Source organism: Rhynchophorus ferrugineus, unplaced genomic scaffold, assembly GCF_030347505.1.
Source record: "Rhynchophorus ferrugineus isolate W39M unplaced genomic scaffold, kcgeb_rfMv2 rfM10, whole genome shotgun sequence".
Lineage (NCBI taxonomy): Eukaryota > Metazoa > Arthropoda > Insecta > Coleoptera > Curculionidae > Rhynchophorus > Rhynchophorus ferrugineus.
This window is the reverse complement of record NW_027472589.1, coordinates 14,622,300-14,640,338: the sequence shown is the minus strand read 5'-3', so window position 1 is coordinate 14,640,338 and position 18,039 is coordinate 14,622,300. Positions and strand designations below refer to the sequence as shown.

Genomic DNA, 18,039 nt, shown 5'->3' with positions numbered 1-18,039 from the left:
GTAGAAAGTGTTAGAAAATATTTTAATTAATAGATATAGTATCAATTTTTCCTAATAAATACCTTCTTGAAGTGAAAAGTAAGTAGAAGTAGAATATACTTCATGCACACTTTCGTTTTTTTTAAATGTTCAAGTGCATCATGAATGATGAAAAACAATGTCGGAGTTTTAGTTCTACTCTTGACGAGTAGACGATACTCCACGAACTCATTGAATAGCTTAAAAATAATCATAGAAGTATCTTTACCGAGAATTTACTCAATATAATGGGGTTTCGAATACCAGCCGTCAAAAAAATATATCGCAATCTGGACTCGAAGGAAAACTGCCTGTTGGCATAAGTAATAATACTTCGTTGAAGATACGTTGCGCATTAAATATCTGGACGTTCCAAAAATTGACAAGTGCCCTTTTGCCATCAAATCAAAAAGTGAGAGTGGAATCAGGCCGCAGGAAAGTGTGTTTAACGAAGAAAAATCTTTTGAGCCATCATGAGAAACGTGAGGGTGGAGCATCACTAATGAAATACGATATAAGCGTGTAAAAGCGACAGTATTCGTCTTACTACTAGAACTATAATCACATAAAATCAAGAAAGTAATCAAGCTCAAAATGGTTACAGAACAGATTCTTAAAATCAACAACCATCTTGTATCAATACTTATTAGTCAAATATATCGTTTATCCAAAGTAACAGTGAACCTACGTCATCTCAAGCTAAAACGTCGCGATTGCCACATCAACTATGCGTTTTAGTTCGAATAATTTAAAATACAGTTAATTATATAGCGAGACTAGTTTATAGGTTATAGTTTTTTTGTAGTTTCATTTAACTCTTTTCCTCACCATTCATGAGGTAGAGTTCTAGGCGTAGTTTTTTTTATTTGTACCACCTCTGGAGGCCTAATCCACCTAATTAACAATTGTATATTCAAGTAATGTATTTTATTTTAATTAGAGAGATTCATTTTTACCTTCTTACGTTTAGTTCTTGATTCCGTCTATGATGTGTTTATTTGTGTACACTATTCTTGATAAAATTAATCACTGAATTCTCCCAAATGCGCTTACCATATCTACAAAACAGTTAGTATCCATCATCACTTCATACATTCTAACGTAATTTTCAGGTATAATTCTAAACAATTACACACCTATTTTTATATACATACATATTTTTCAACTGTTATTGTCTTAATACGTTTTATTATCACTTTGGCTTTGGTCCATTCTAAAATATCCATGTTTAAATGCACAAATTGAAATAATAAGTCTTCCTTGATTTTGTTATATTCTTTTAAAAATTGTATTTTTTTATATCAATGTCTGGAAGTTCCATTAGACCCCTTCGTGTTTTATCTTTACACCATTTAAATCCTATATTATCCAACAGTGTACGAAGGAATGTTCTACATGCCTCAAAGACCATATATCATAGCTCTAAGCTATCTATGGATACTTTCCGGACAATTTCCTTTGAAATAATTGTATTAAATTATGTTAATATTGAAAAAACTACTCACTATTTTTATACATTTCATTTGTTTGATCTCTGGTAGAGCTAACATCGATCTGATCTTGATTCATCGCCCGCTTCGTATGAGGGTCGTTTCTTTTTTTCGGTGAATCAAAGATTATATTTTTAATATTTTGAGATATTTTAAAAACCGTGTCCATACTAATATTCAGTGCAACACGCAAAAAAAACACTCAATAAAAACCGTTGCAACTTAATATTTAAGAGTAAGAATGTTTACTTCTCTAACGAATTTTATTGGCAAGAGGGGACCTCCATTATCTCGTTCCCGTCCGAAGTGTAACTGATTAGAAACGCAATCTGTTCTGTCAGGCTTGGGCTTTTTCAATCAGAGTAATAATAAGCAGCTATTTGAAATTTACCAAAGCAAGTAAAGCTAATTAAAACGTTTGCCGGTTTATAAGCTGTAGGTGTCATAACTAATATTTTGGAGAATTTTGCAGACATTTGACAACCGAACGACTTTTGCAGTCGTTTACGAGTTCGAACGTATCAGACAGCATTTTATCTTTTTTTAACTGGAATAAAATGAGAAGGAAAATATCCGATTCTAAAACGAATTTACAAATTACTATAGGCAATACATTAAACATCTTGATGACGTGATGTTCATTGCTTCTTTGGATCGACTATAGGTTCCAATCTATTTGTAGGAATGTTCGTCTTGTCGATCGGATTGTGTAGTTGTCGACGCAGTCGTTTATCGGAACACTCACTACTATTTTTGTGGAAGAAATTCGTACGGGAACAGAAAACATCCGTTGAATAAAAACTTTTTATTTCGATTTAATTACTACATGTGGTCGACGGGAGAATGGACAGGATATTAGGTTAGGTAAATGAAGTACGGAAGCGCTATGAAAGTGGTAATGTTATAAGGGGTAGAGAAAAAGAAGAGAGAGACGTCGTCGTGATGGTCTTTTATAGCCGAGAACCGCATGTTACCAATCCACCAGCGTTGCCAACCTTTGAACTTAACGTAGATGTAATATTGGTGGCCGAAAGGGTTGTAGCGGCCCCTACATATTTAATACTAGTTACGCCATCTTTTGCAGTTCCCCAAAACTTACTTGTACATCTTATATAGTTGAAAATTTTGCGTAAATAACGATATGAACTTTTTTTAATCAATAGACAACATACTGGGGATGTCTTCCCCGGTTTTAAAGATTCACTAGATTTATCTCCGAGTCATTTTTGATCGGCATGCTCACTAGAAAAATAGGCGCGTGTACTGAGAAGAACCTCGGCGTGTCCGGAATAACGTCAGTGCGTCCTTTAAGGACGCCGATACCATCACGCTAACAAGCCCAGTTATATCTAATGAGAGTCCCCTAAAAACCTCCACGATTCCCACACGTTCCAGATGTTTGAACCGCGACCTCACCTTGCCGACGAACAACCCGTTGTTCTGTCACAAACCGAACAACACGTTGAGCAGCACGTTCGTGATGGAGTGCTGCAAAGACAGGAACTACTGCAATCTGAACCTGAGGCCTCTCTTGATGACCCAGTCCTCAGGTAAATGCTGCCGAACGGCCTTAAACCACCGGTCGCCTTTTCTCACTCTATCTCTCTCTCTCACACAACTATCCCTTACTCTCTTTTCCGCTCTCTATTATTATTTAGTTCCCCAATTTTTTACGCGATGGTATGGTTTTAGAATGACGACAGTGATGACTAGTTTTCCGATCTAGTTTCCACATTTATCGCTTCAATTACTTACTGTTGTACATATTCATACTTTTATTTCCTATTATTTAATTTATTTTTGTAGTTACTAAGGCAACATACATATTATTAACCTATAATCGCTACGCTTTGCCGAAAACTGAAAATTGCATGGTAGTACTTGTTCTAAATAAATGTTTTTTTAGGTTTAACGGACTGTTCACTGTATCGACGTCAGTTGGCAAGAAAGCAATTTCGGTTTCTGTCTAAACCGCAATTTCGAGAAACTTCTGTTACGATTACGTATTTCTGTTTTTACCATTTGATTTCATATTTAGGTTACGTTCACAGGAAAATTGCTGCTAATCTTATTTGTGGACTGTAGCATTCCACTGAATGTGTATAAGGCGGACACGCAATATGAAATTTTACTATCGGACAATGTTTGGTAATATTAAACGATTAGTTCAAAATACTTACAAATGTGATTTTAACAGCATTAAAAAAAGAAACCAACAGATGCAGAAAGGATGGGTAAATATGCCCACGGATTCGACAAATCAAATTATAACCAAGTTTTAGTGCTCATATAACTGCTGAAGGCATGAGAGTGAGAATAAACACATTATAGACAATTTGAAATAGTTTAAGATGTCTTGAGGTAGATATTGAAAAATTGGCAACCAAGAATTAGAGAAAGACCATAGATCTTGGGTTTATAATATCAGGAAAGGAAAACAAATTGACGAGTCTCAATTGATATAACACACTAATAAAACGAATAGCAAGTTATTGTCTAAGAGTAATAACAATTCTTAAACAAGTATACGAATGAATACAGAATAAAAAAGAACTGTGAAATACAGTAAAGAATGCAATAACAGGGTAGATGCCAAGAGGACTAAAACAAGATAAAGATCTAGGTGGATGAAGTGAAATAAGATTTGTTAGAGGTATATTTAAGGAATAAGCAAAGATAAGAAATGTCAAATCAAAAAAGGAGAGTGTGTTAAAATAAAAGTTGATACTTATCCAATATGAAAGGCTCTTTAGAAGTGGGGATGTTCGTTAATTGACTAGTATTCCAAATAAGATTCATTTAACAGAGAAAAATGTATCAAAATATAATCATGCTTGTGTTAAAGATTCATTTATATATGGAATATTACAAAATTCTTTAAATGGTAGAGTTTAATCGCCCATTCCAGCACCAACAAATCAACATGCAAAAAAAATAATATATGGCTAAAGAAAAGGATTTGTTATTTCACGATACAATACCGAAATTGTTTTTTTACCAGCTTAATATAATTAATTACACCCATTGGTAAAAATACTGCACTAAGAAAAAATTATGTACAAAACTGCATATCCTAAATTACTTTTTTACCAATGTTATATAAATGCATATGCACTTGCAATTTTCAAATATTTTTAAATATGGTGGTAGTAGGTAGTTATTATAAATAGGTATAAGGTAGTGAGAGAAAAATATTTTAGTTTTAAATTGAATATGTAGTATAAATCGTAGTTAATGTAAAAATTTTATATTTAGAACATTGTTGAATTCAACCATATATGACTAAAACTCAGTTATACCGTATTACAAACAGAGAATATGTTAATCAGTGAGCTGAAATCACACATAGTAATTATTATTTGCGTGTTATAACAGTAGAAAATATCAAAATGATTCCTTTAATCTGGAAAGTAAGATTGGAGGGTGGTTTCGAATAAATAGTATACATATGTGCTGTATTCTAAAGGAAGATCTCAAAACGTTTCAGGAAATGGTAATAAAAACAAGGATAACGCCGAAAAACTATAAATGTGAGGTAAAAATGGCGAAGAACAAGGTATTATTAATTTTTTAGCATACATAATCACCGACCAACGACCATTCCTTCGAGCAAACCATAAACCGACTCTCATTCCTTCACTATACCGTCCTATTTATATTTATAGATGTTTCGACACCGAAAAATTTCCGGACCTGATCGAGGAAGTTGGGAAAAACGCAGAATTCTGCAACGAAACGACCTTCGATTACGTCCGGTCCTGCTGTCGGAACGCGGACTTCTGCAATGAGGATGCCCTATCGGAGGCGAGCTTCCTCGAGAAGCAGTCAGGTCAGGATAGAACTTTACCGGGGGGAGGGGATATGGCGGTGTTCTCGTTTACGATCGTCGTTGTCGTTTTGCTCCAAATGTTTTGTCGTCTTTTCGTAGGGGAAACTCGACATCGAAATGCGATCATTCAGTGTGCCATCATTTCAATCATAATGGGTAATAATAACGTTTTATTGCACTGTATCGTGTGGTTCAGTCATTCGTTTTATGTCGTGTCGTACGTTTCCGCAACGTTGAGAGCATGAATGGTTCGATGAGCAGTCGATTTTTTATAGGGGTGTTCGATCATAGAGCATGGACTAAGACATGTGGAGATCTTTGAAGCCATGACAGGTTAAATATAAGAAACCTTTCTGACTTGTTAAGAGTAAAGTACGGTATGTTCTTACTTTATAGGATTAATCTATAGCTAACCAATGCTTGCATGTCTGATCTGCTTATGTTCTATTTTTATCGTCTTTTTGCTTGTTTTTTTTTTGGTTCTAGTTATAAGTGCTTTAATAGTTTTAAATCACGCACATCGTCCAATCGGTTACCACCGATTAATATTGGACAATGTACGATACGTCACATTCATCTTGCCGATGAATGAACACTTAATTAAAGGAATAATCGAGACAATTTTAAACCAAGCAGGTCCAAGACAGTCCCTGCCCTTTTTCCACATGACGCTGTACGTCGTGCTATCCATGGCGATCGTGTCTCTTGTAGGCACCTTATTCTGCTTCATTAAGATGAATACCCGCAAGAAACGCGGTCTGCATCACCACCTGAAGCACGGGGACGACAGTATCGAAGCTCCGGACCATCCCATTCTGAGCAAGGGTGTCAGTCTGAAGCACATGATCGAGATGACGACCAGCGGCAGCGGTTCTGGTGAGGCTTTTACCCCCTTCGGGCGAAGACCGGCCGTACACGGTATCCGTTGTTGCAGGATTACCTCTGTTAGTACAGCGCTCGATAGCCCGCCAGATACAACTGATCGAGATCATCGGCCAGGGCCGGTTCGGGGAGGTATGGAGGGGCCGCTGGCGGGGCGAGAACGTGGCCGTGAAGATCTTCAGTTCCCGGGAGGAGCGGTCGTGGTTCAGGGAGGCAGAGATCTATCAGACCGTGATGCTCCGGCATGAGAATATCCTCGGGTTCATCGCGGCTGATAATAAGGGTAAGAGCAATTCGGGTCCGTGACCCCAAGATCGAAATGTTTGAACGGTTTGTTTCTTTCTAGATAATGGGACTTGGACGCAGCTGTGGTTGATAACCGATTTTCACGAACACGGTTCCCTGTTTGATTTCCTGGGACGCAGCACTCTCGATACCAGCGGCATGATACGGATGGCTTTGTCTATCGCCACCGGTTTGGCACATCTCCATATGGATATTATGGGGACCCAAGGCAAGTAACGCTGAACCATTAATACCTCGTTGTTCTAAAATCCCTGATTCAGCGTTGTTATAATGGGTTATAATTTATATATATATATATATATATATATACACTCACTTGATTCATATAATTAAAATAGCTAATATACCAATAAGTCGATTCTTCGCTCGTCTATAAGAACCGTTATATCCTAACTTATGTACAGATGTTGTTATATTCAAATATCTCATTCGGTTCTTTTAAATATGTTGATTTAATTTACACTTTTACATTTAAATAAATATAAAGATTTGTTTTATTGAAAGCTATAAAACATTGTTGATAATGTTCTCTTGTTTATGATTCTCTAAATCCTTTTCAATATCATCTTACAATTTAAGCATCGTTAGAGTTTGTGTGTTCTTGAAAACTCATATTTTTAACATTAAAAGAATAATTAGAAAAAATACGATGTTTGTCTTGTTTCAGGAATAACAAGTTTTTATAACTTTCAAACATTTTTTGATATGTATTTTCATATTTATCAGATTTTCCTAATTGAAAAGGTAAAATGTAATATGAAGCCACTTTTCTGCCGAAAATGTTAGTTTGTAAATTTCTTTATTTATGTTATCAGACCTATAGCTCTCAATTGTTGAAGGAAAGGGTATCAAGCGTTTTTGATATTCTTTTTACAGTATATTATGAGAATGTATGTCTGACCACAAAAATCACTACTAAACCCCACCCTATCAGCTGATCCAATGACCTTAATTGATACTTCTTACTGTTAGTAAGGAGGGTGCTCGTAACCAGTAACACCGATAAGAGGCGCAAGGGCCAGGCAAGGACATGGCGTCGTTTCACACCACGCAGCTTGCGGTACATGAATTAATCGCTCGCCGGAGAAGGTCGAGACTATTTGGAGTTAGAGCACGATGGGGTAGTGTCGGCTTTGATAGAATAAGGCCAAGAAGAGCCGAATGAGTTATTGGCCTAAAATATCAGCCAGCTCGGTAATACATCTATTGTCCGAGAGACGAAGAGGGGAGAAATATCTCGAGTAGAGCTCGAATATAAAATCGTGAACTTGAGGGGCGTCTGTTTCTCGGCGAACCAGGAGGCATTGATTATTCTCCTGAGAATTTTGTTTTGAAAGACTTGAAGACGTTCCACCTGGCTAGGTGAGACATATTTTAGATGGACACTGGAGCCGTATAGAAAGACTGATCGAACTAGCATCTTGTACAGGAGAGATTTTATTGAGAGAGGAAGCCGGCTGACCCGGTTGATAAGCGGAAACAGCAAATTAACAATACCTTGACCTTCCTGGAGGGACCTTTGAATCTGGGCGTTCCACCCGGACTTGCGATCGATCGCACCCGGATCGATGACCAGACCGAGATAGGTGGCTTCTTCTGACCATGAGATTTCGGCGTTCTCGATTTTAAGACGCGAAATACTCGGTGCAAAACGCTTGTTGTGGAAGAAGATGACCTGGGTTTTCTGTGGCTTGACCTGTAGCCTCCAGAAATGTAACCACTGGACCGTCTCATCGAGTTGTTTTTGGAGTCTGCTTTCGATGTGCGGTGCTACTCTTGAAGAAGAAAAGTAAACAGTGTCGTCTGCGTAAAAAGCTGCCTCAACTTGTGGTCTCCTAGGGATATCTGAAAAAAAAAATTAAATAAAGCGGGTGCCATGGCTCCCCCCCTTGTGGAACTCCAGCGTCGTTGGTTTTCCGTCTAGAGAGAATATCTTTAATCTTCACCTGGAACGATCGTGCTGGAGAATTATAATTTATAGTTGAAAAAATCCCTTAAGATAAATCCTATTTTTATGTCATGAAGCACTTGGGTTATTTTAAGTCATAAGTATTAAAACTGGAGAACAAAACGCCTTTTAATGTGTGACAATTATTAAATTACAACAAGAAATACTAGGGAAATGTTTAATAGTTAAAATATTACTAATGGTTATTATTGTTTCTATCGCAGGTAAACCAGCAATAGCTCATCGAGATCTGAAATCGAAGAATATATTGGTGAAGTCAAATGGTACTTGTGCTATTGGTGATTTGGGCCTGGCGGTCAGGCACGATGTCACCACGGATACCGTAGACATACCACTCAACAATCGAGTCGGCACCAGGCGTTATATGGCCCCAGAGGTAGACGTTTGACGTAAACCCATCCGACATACTGATTCCCCTAGCTGTTTCAGGTTCTGGACGAGACAATGAACATCGAACAATTCGACTCGTTCAAGCGGGCCGACGTTTACGCGCTCGGCTTGATTTTCTGGGAGATAGCGCGTCGCTGCAACGTCGGTGGTATCTACGATGAGTATCAGTTACCGTTCTTCGACGCGGTACCATCTGATCCTACCATTGAAGATATGCGACGGTACGTACTTTTGCAATTAACCCATTAGCATTGTCATTATTTTCCTGGAATATTCATATAAATAGAGTGAAATAGTTCCTCTTAATTATTCCTCATAGGGAACATTTACTATTCAAAAACTTACACATGCAAACTACTCCCATACAAACTAAATATGAATATATCTTATCAAGATAGTAACTTTAATTATTTTCTTCACATAATGGTCAATAATAACATTTTTACAACGTTTTCTCTCTCAATCTTGAAACATGCTTTTTAATGTATAGTAGAACAATAAAATAAGTGGTGAACGAGTGTTTAGAAATGCAGAAAACTCAGTTATAATAGCTAATATGCTAGAAGAATTAATAAAATGATGATAAAATCTGGAACTAGAAAATCAGCAAAAAGAAATCATAAATTATTTCAGCAGAAAATCTATAAATCCACAATAACTAAACTACTACTGAAATCCATTTAGTTCTGTTTTCAGTAACTACAATTACAATGTAATTAAAATTACAATTACGTGACTATGCTGTTCACTACACAATTTTGAGTTGGCTACAGAGATAAATCAAAAGAATGTTACTATGAATCCAAATCAACATGTTTATGCACATAAATCTTTCACCTTACAACTACACTCTCCATTAAGATTTCCTACAGTTATCGTATATCAATTATATATTCACTTTTAGTTGTTTCCACTCTCATCACTCTGCCTTGGAAATTGTCAGCATTGAATCATGATCCCGTTTCATTCAAGTGAATAACTAAGGTGTTAATTGCCAATCTTTCTAACATTTGTTAGTAAGTCCATCATTTGTCAATTTATTCTTCAATCTGTTTGATTGAGCAAACCAAAAATGTTATTAACCATTCCTGTTTCCGGCATAAAGAACAATATATCTGCCATGAATTATTAATAGATATTATGACTAACTAGCTGACCCGACAGACTTCGTCCTGTCAAAAAGATTTGTAATGTGGCAGTTTTTGTGCCTACGTATTTTAAAAAATTCTCCTGAACAGAACCATCACCCTGGTGATAGGGCGTTGTGAATAAAAAATAATTAAATAAAACATATATAAGGATTGAAAAGTAAGTAATCGCTTTATTGTTAATCATGTGAATCATAATTATTATTATTATTATCATTATATTGCTTTGTGGTATACGATGTTTTTTGTTTGATTACCTGGCGCATAGATAAACAAATCTGATGGTTTTCCAACACGGGAACAGGCAACATACAATTGACCATGTGAGAAACATGGGTTTTCTAGATTAATACCACAAACACTTAATGATTGCCCCTGGGACTTGTTTATAGTCATAGCAAAAGCAAGCCGTCAACATGTCTATAGGAAATTTGCCATTACCAATGTCAATGAGTTGTTTAGAGAATATGTTTCCAGATTGGTCATTTTGCAACTCGACACGCATATTCTTGCTTAAATGAAGTACTTTAACATGTTTCCACAAATTGGAGGACTTTAGACATGCATTGAGTTCATCAGCTGGCGTTGATCGTGGAATCACTGGCAATGTTTGACGAAAATCTCCTGCTAATAAAATCATTGCACCACCAAATCGGTTATTATTGCTACGTAGATCTTTTAAGGTTCTGTCTAAAGCCTCTCAAAGATTTTTTATGTGCCATCGTGCATTCATCCCAAACAATCAATTTACATTGCTGCAAAACCTTTGCCATTGCAGAGTTCTTCGAAACGTTGCAGGTTGGAGTTTCATTGCTTTGCATATTTAATGGCAATTTTAGTGCTGAATGGGCTGTTCGACCACCTTCAAGCAAAGTTGCTGCGATTCCCGACGAAGCGAGTGCAAGTGCAATTTTATTTTGTGAGCGAATTGTTGCTAATATTAATGAAATAAAAAAAGTTTTTCCTGTACCACCAGGTGCATCTAAGAAATAAATCCCTCCAGTTTCATCATTTGTTACTTTCATAAGAGTTTCAAATACATACTTCTGTTGTTCATTTAACAGTGGAAGATTTGTTTGAATTTATTCTTTCAAAGCGTTGAGATCATACAGTCTTTCTCGATGCAACTCTTGGTTAAAAGCGTCATGCATTGGACGATTGGGCGCGGTCAGGCCTAATTGAATTAATAGTTTGTTTGACATTATCAAGCACATGTCCTCAATTGAAATCAATGCTTCATTGTAAATTTCTTCACTGATTTGTATATTTGGATTTCCCATTCTATTCCGTATTTGATACAAAATATCATCACACATATAATATTTGTACTTCATCCACAAATCAATTGGGTTTGATGGGAAGCATGTAGATATGATTATAGAAAACAATGTTCGTATTTGATGAGTGTGTGATGATATTACAGCATCATTGAGAGTTTGATCCCAATGAGCGTCATTTTCAAGCAATTGCAAACGTTGACAGGCTTCTCTGTAGGATCCACACAATTCACCATCAACAGTTCGTAACTGTTGGAATGATGTTGGGCCACGTACATTGACTAATAGCAGTCGTAAATAAAAACATTCATCATTGCTTGGATGTACTGAATAAATCCGGCCAATCGCATCGGTGGAATATACATCTGTATATCCTGGAACTGGTTTTCCTTGTTTCCGTCGTATAAATCTCCTTGAGGATTGATTCCAGGTATAATATTTTGGCATTTCAGAATATAGCAATGTTTGTGCGAAATCATCGTTTTGGCATGTCTCAAAAAAACTGGTTAATGTAGTAGATGGTGGCTGAGCAGCTCTTTGTACTGCGTTCTGTGCTGTAAAATACACTCTTTGTCCATTTTCTAAATGCACAGCTAAGTGAACAACAGAAGGGTGTCTCTCATGAATAGGAAAAGAAAATATTCGCCAAACTGCTTCATTACTACTGACATAGCGGCCCATTTGGTATTGGGTAACTTCATCATTAGAATTCTCTGCACCAATTCCAATCACAGCCATATCACTCCCTTTGGTTACATATTTGCAAATGTATTTAATCGATTTCACTGAATGGCAAGATTCAACGTTGATGTGTGCTTTGAATGTCTTTGATAAAATGGGTGAATATGGAACAATCCAACGATTATCTATTTCAATATCTTGTTAATTTAATTTGACAATTGTTGATTTTCCATTGTCTGCTGTCGATCTGCGACGATACAATGGATAACCGTCATTACCAGTAATTGTTTCCGATATTAATGTCCGTGGATATCGTTTTGAACATTTACCATCCATCATACACGGTGAATTTTGATTAAGAGTTCCACAGGGACCATGTATCATGTTTTTGATAACTACCTCATGCAATCCAGGATCTACTTGTACATTAGGGATTTCAGCTGATATCACTGCATCAACTTCATTTGGCCTTATCTTTTCAACCAACCAAACCAAAATGTGTGCATGTGGCAATCCTCGTTTCTGCCACTCCACAGAATACATCCAGCAGCGTGTCTCACCAAACACATTATGTTTTACGATGAAATTCATTAAAGATTTCAACTTTTGTCTAAAGACTCTGGCTGTAATATCATGACGATCAATGGATGATTTCCCAGGTAATAACTCCTGCTTAATTTGTATCCATTGCGGATTGCATGTAAATGTGATGAACAAATCTGCTGTACCATAATGACGAACATACGACATGGCATCTTGAGCATATTCGTGCATATGCCGAGGGCTTCCGATGTATGTTGCTGGAAGAATAGTCATCCGACCGACATTCTGTGCATTTCCATCAGTATTAATCGCATCTCGAAGGTGAATATACTCTTCAGATCGGAGTTTGGTTTGATTCAACCTGATGAATGTTAATCTCTCCGTTTCAATTTTAACATACATGTCATCAACATATTTGTGATATAATCGCCGACATTTCAATATGTGATTATCTGCATTTTCCCGAATCATTAGGCGGTATGAATAATAGTTCATTGAACTGACTTTTTTGTTGGTTTCAGAACCTGTAAACAGATTTTGTTTTAATAACATTCAAATATAAAATTAAAATACATAATATAGTGACTGAGATATTATCGCCATAGCTAAACTAATATTTTAGTTACCTGTAATGGGATTTATCATTTTTATTGATAAATCGTAGCCATCTTCACCTTGCCAAAATATAATGGGATATTGCAGTGCATCATATGAGCGGTGTGTTTCCTTTATAGGTTGTAATTGAAAATTCCGACGATGTAAAACAATATCACGGGATTCCAAGTTTTCTCCAACTACAACGATAGCAACTTCATCAATAGTTGGTGCATTAAAACGTCTTGTATGTTGACCTGCAGGTGTTTTATCAGCTCTGATTACAATTTTGTGATTATCGGATGGCATCAGATCCAGGGCAGTTTTAAACAATATAATCAATTGATTGTGTTGATGAAATAAAGTTTGTAATTGTTCTACAATAGACCTTTTTACTAAATTGTTATGTGCACAACGCAGATCAATTTCTTGTGGTGAATTGCCCATAAAATAAATTTGCAGGAATTTGTTGTCGCTATCTGACACTGGTAACAGTGAACCTGCTCTGTGATATATTTGCCCTTGTATCTGTAAATAAAAAAAATATTATGGTGTGGTATAAATTAATGGATTGTCAATGATCAAACTTAAATAATATTTGATCTTAAAAAGTATATATTTAGTTTTAACTAATATCTATCAAATATAAAATATAATAAAAGTGTCACTGAAACTGAATCACCATATAATATGATGACTAAGTGATATATTTCGTAATTTTTTATAATTATATACATTGTTACTAGTCGTTGCCGACTAACCTACAATTTGTCCTTATAATAGCTTAAATCTAGGTATATATCTAATAGGACTCATCAGTCCTACATAGTCTCTAACATAATAATAATTGTTTTAACACTTTGAGTTTTTTCTAATGCACCTCACTGCACTACACTACAACACACTACACAAGTTCAAATGGTTTGGTCCTTTTGAGTCTGCGTCCGGTTTTGGTGTTGTCCAAGAGTTGTAATACTTCGAAATTAACATGAGAGTGAAGTCTCTCCTCATGTCTCTTTGCAATTCTTTTAATTTCTTGATTGACAGTCGGTATCTGAAGATCTCGATGTAAATAAATGGTCCGGTAATATCTGGGTGCACCTACGATGCTTCTTAGGACTTTGTTCTGGAAAACTTGTATTAGATTTATGTTGCTTTTTGCGGAACATCCCCATAATTGTATTCCGTATGTCCATATAGGTTTTAATATTTGTTTATATAGAAGTAATTTATTATGTATAGTTAATTGAGATTTTCTTCCAATTAGCCAATACATTTTTCTATATTTTAACTCAAGTTCTTTTCTTTTCTTTTTGACATGTTCCTTCCACCGTAGTTTTGCATCAAGTGTCATTCCGAGATACTTAGCATTATTGCTGTATGGTATGACAGTGTGGTTTATGGTCAATGGTGTAAGCGCGGCCTGTTTATAGGTGAATTGAACATGCACAGATTTGTTTTGGTTAATTTGTATTTTCCAGATTTGGGTCCATTTATTTATAGCGTCAGTAGCCTGTTGTAGGTTTCGGGTTGCTTCTTCGCTATTGTTTCCGACAGCAAGAATAGCAGTATCATCAGCAAATGTAGCCATTGTGATGTTTTCGATTTGTGGTATATCACATGTATAAAGTAGGTACAGAATTGGCCCCAGTACACTTCCTTGTGGTACACCTGCTTTAGCTTCTTTTATTGTAGAGTAAGCTTCCTCTTGTTTCACTCTAAACATTCTGGCTGTGATGTAAGATTTTAATAGTTCGGTGTGTTGCTTCGGTAATATTTTCTGTAGCTTATGGACGAGGCCTTTGTGCCATACCTTGTCGAAAGCTTGTGCTACATCTAAGAATACAGCTGAGCATACTTTATTATCTTCATAGGCTTTTTCAATAACATCTGTTATTCTATGCACTTGATCAATCGTTGAATGTTTGGTAATAAACCCAAACTGGTGTGTTGGTATTAGGTTTTTTCTCTCTATAATTGGTTTTAATCTTTTCAAGAGGAGCTTTTCAAATACCTTAGCTATCATCGGTAACAGTGAGATAGGTCGATAAGCTTTTATATCATTTGGTGATTTTCCAGGTTTTGGAACCATTATTATTTCAGCCATTTTCCAAACGTCTGGGACATATTTCAGTCGAAATGCTGCATTGATTAAGTTAGTGAGCTTTATAATACCCTTTCTTGGCAGATTGTGCAGCAATTGCCCTGTTATTAAATCATAGCCTGGTGATTTATTTGGCTTGATGTTAGTTTTAATAACGTTGGTGACTTCTTTCGGAGTTGTTAATTGAATTGTCGAATTTTCGCCGTCTATGTCCGGTAAAGTGTGTTCAATTTCACTTTCGTTTGGTTTGAAAGTTTTCTCTAAATGGTCAGCGAATGCTTCTGCTTTCTCCAGGTTGCTGCGTGCCCAACTTCCATGCATGTTTCTTATCGGAGGACTATGTAGACAGGATCGTTTTAGGTATTTAGTGGCTTTCCAGAGCGAATAGTCTGTGTTCTTGTCGTCTGTTAAATTTCGTAGATAGTTATTTATGGAATTGTTTTTAATTTCCAAAATTTCCCTCTTCAACCTTTGTGTTATGTTGTTTAAGATATTCTTATTTTCAGGTGTTCTATTTTGCTGCCATTTTTTCCGTAGTTTTCGTTTTTCAGCTACCATTTCCTTGATTTCTTTCGGGTAATTTATTCCTTTGGTTGAAGTTTTAATTTCTGGAGTGTTATTCCAAGCAGCCTGTTGGATGTCTGCAACGAATTTTTCGGTTTCATAATTTAATTGGTCTTCTGTCTTAAGGGGAACATTTAGTTGAATTCGATTGTTTATTTCTTCAACAAATCCTTCCCAGTCTGTCCTCTTGTTGGTTAATGTTGGATTTTGTTGTTTTCTTATAATGTTTTCACTCAGCGTCAAAATCACAGGTGTGTGATCTGAACTTAAGTCAAAATTTTCTTCAACTTCCATGTAGTTAGTGGTTATGTTTCTAGCTATAAAGAAGTCTAACAGGTCTGGAGTTTTCTCTGGATCGGTAGGCCAATAAGTTGGTTTTCCTGTCGACATGTAACTGCACCCTAGCTCAGCAGCTGCTTTATGTAATTCATTACCTTTAGTTGTCGTCATTCTAGATCCCCATCTTGTATTTTTAGCATTGAAATCACCACCGATTATAAATTTTTCTCCTAGGTTGTTTAGAACATTCAAGTAATTTTCTTTTTTTTTGGTTGTATCTTGGAGGGCTATATATGGAAGCTAATGTAACCCTGTATTTGCTAGATATAACAGTTACTGCCGTTACCTGATTTTCTGCTAAACTGAGTCCGGGTTCTTGATGATGGCATATATTATTTTTTATTATTATTGCACTTCCTCCTCTTGCTGTGTTAGCTGGATGAATGGTGTGGTAAAAGTAATATCCTCTAAATTTAATAAAGGATTCCTTTGTCAAATGGGTTTCAGATATTAAGCAAATATCTATTTTTTGCAATTCTAGGAATACTTGTAGGTCAGCGTGATGTTTCTGAATCCCATTAGCATTCCAAATTGCGATGCGGATGTCTTTACTTGCCATTTTTAGTTCTTGAGGCCACCGCCCTATTGTTTTCGAGTTTAAGTAATCTTTCAGAAAACGATTCAATAATCTTTTCCTGGTTGTCCAGCTTTGCTATAAGTTTCAATAGCAGTTCGTTGGTTGTAACGTCTTCTTTTTTTGTTTCTTTTTGAGCGGTTTGGTTTATGCTTTGAGCATAGGTCATTTCATCGTTGACTTCGTTGTACATTTTTGGTTGTTTATTTTGAGTCACTGTTTTTTGCTCTTTAGCCTGACTGATTTTATTTCTTCTCTCTTGGAATGTTTTCGCAACTACGCATCCTCTGTAGCTTGCTGGATGCGCTTCATTGCAATTCGCACATTTCGCTTTTGTTCCTTTGGGTTTTTTGCATTCTCCCGTGATGTGTTTTCCTGAGCATTTTACACACCTTGGTTCCCTTTTACAGAATTTTTGTGTGTGTCCATGTAATTGGCATCTCTTGCACTGTGGCACAAGATTTGCCTATCTAAGAGGTTCTATTTTTACTTCGACTCCTAGAATTTGTTTAATTTCATAAATTGCTTTTATGTCCGTGTTATGTTGGAATGATAACATAAACAGTGGTAAAGGCTTCTTCTGGACAACTATTTCTCCATTGTTATTTTTATTTCGTTCTTTTTTCAGGATATTTGTGACGTCAGTACATTTAAGTCCATTTTTTATTAACTCTTCCACTATTTTAGTAGTTTTAGCTGTCGGTGGAAGCCCTCTTGCCATTACTTTAATGTCTCTGGTTTGCTTATCTTCATACGAGTGCCATTGTAATTTTAGGAATTCCAAGCACTCAGCAATTTTCGTAAAAGTTTTACGACATTCGGCGTTTAATTTGATTTGTCCATTGTTTAATGTTGTTGCTCTAAATAGTATATTATTTGTTTTCATTGTTTCATATAGCAAGTCAAAGTCTGTGACATTACTTACTATAATTGGAGGTGGTCTCGGCACTTTTATTTCTTTATTCAATTCTTGTGCTTTAATGGTTTTTGGTTGTTGTGGTGAAGCTTCAGGTGTATAGTTTGCTTTTCGTTTCTTATTTCTTTTAACTGTTATCCAGCCTACTTCTTTTTGCAATTCTTCCTCGTCTGTTTCATAGTTTACAGGCAATTTGTTTTCAGTGCACTGGTTCACTACGGGAATGCTAGTTGGATTGTATGTGTTTTGGTTTTTTATTAGGAGTTGTAGTGCATCTAATTGTTTTTGCATATTTGTTAGTGCAATTTCCAGATTCCGTCGGGCTGTTTTTTCGTTAATATACGCATTATAGAGAGCTTGCTCATTTTGCGTTCTCTTATGGTTTTCTTGACAAAAGATTTGATTCTGTTGTGCC

General features: G+C 36.1%; 2 protein-coding genes across 11 annotated transcripts in view; one reads left to right on the top strand and one right to left on the bottom strand.

The window, feature by feature from the left end:
- Positions 1–18,039, top strand: part of babo (TGF-beta receptor type-1 babo) — a 33,801-nt gene that overhangs the window by 9,416 nt on the left and 6,346 nt on the right. For 3 of the 10 annotated variants that reach the window (XM_076416615.1, XM_076416616.1, XM_076416614.1), the window contains 6 exons: positions 2,904–3,058; positions 5,974–6,213; positions 6,272–6,502; positions 6,566–6,733; positions 8,698–8,870; positions 8,924–9,105. In XM_076416615.1, coding sequence (XP_076272730.1) covers positions 2,904–3,058; positions 5,974–6,213; positions 6,272–6,502; positions 6,566–6,733; positions 8,698–8,870; positions 8,924–9,105 — 1,149 coding nt within the window. Of the gene's footprint in view, positions 1–2,903; positions 3,059–5,173; positions 5,338–5,970; positions 6,214–6,271; positions 6,503–6,565; positions 6,734–8,697; positions 8,871–8,923; positions 9,106–18,039 lie in introns of all 10 variants that reach the window. The other 7 variants (XM_076416613.1, XM_076416612.1, XM_076416610.1 and 4 more) reach the window with 5 other exon arrangements.
- Positions 10,186–13,685, bottom strand: LOC143204147 (uncharacterized). The gene is made up of 2 exons (XM_076416621.1): positions 13,160–13,685; positions 10,186–13,057 (listed from the first exon to the last, which is right to left on the bottom strand). Exons 1-2 carry the CDS (start codon positions 13,572–13,574, stop codon positions 12,192–12,194), a joined length of 1,281 nt encoding a protein of 426 aa, XP_076272736.1. The 5' UTR covers positions 13,575–13,685; the 3' UTR covers positions 10,186–12,191.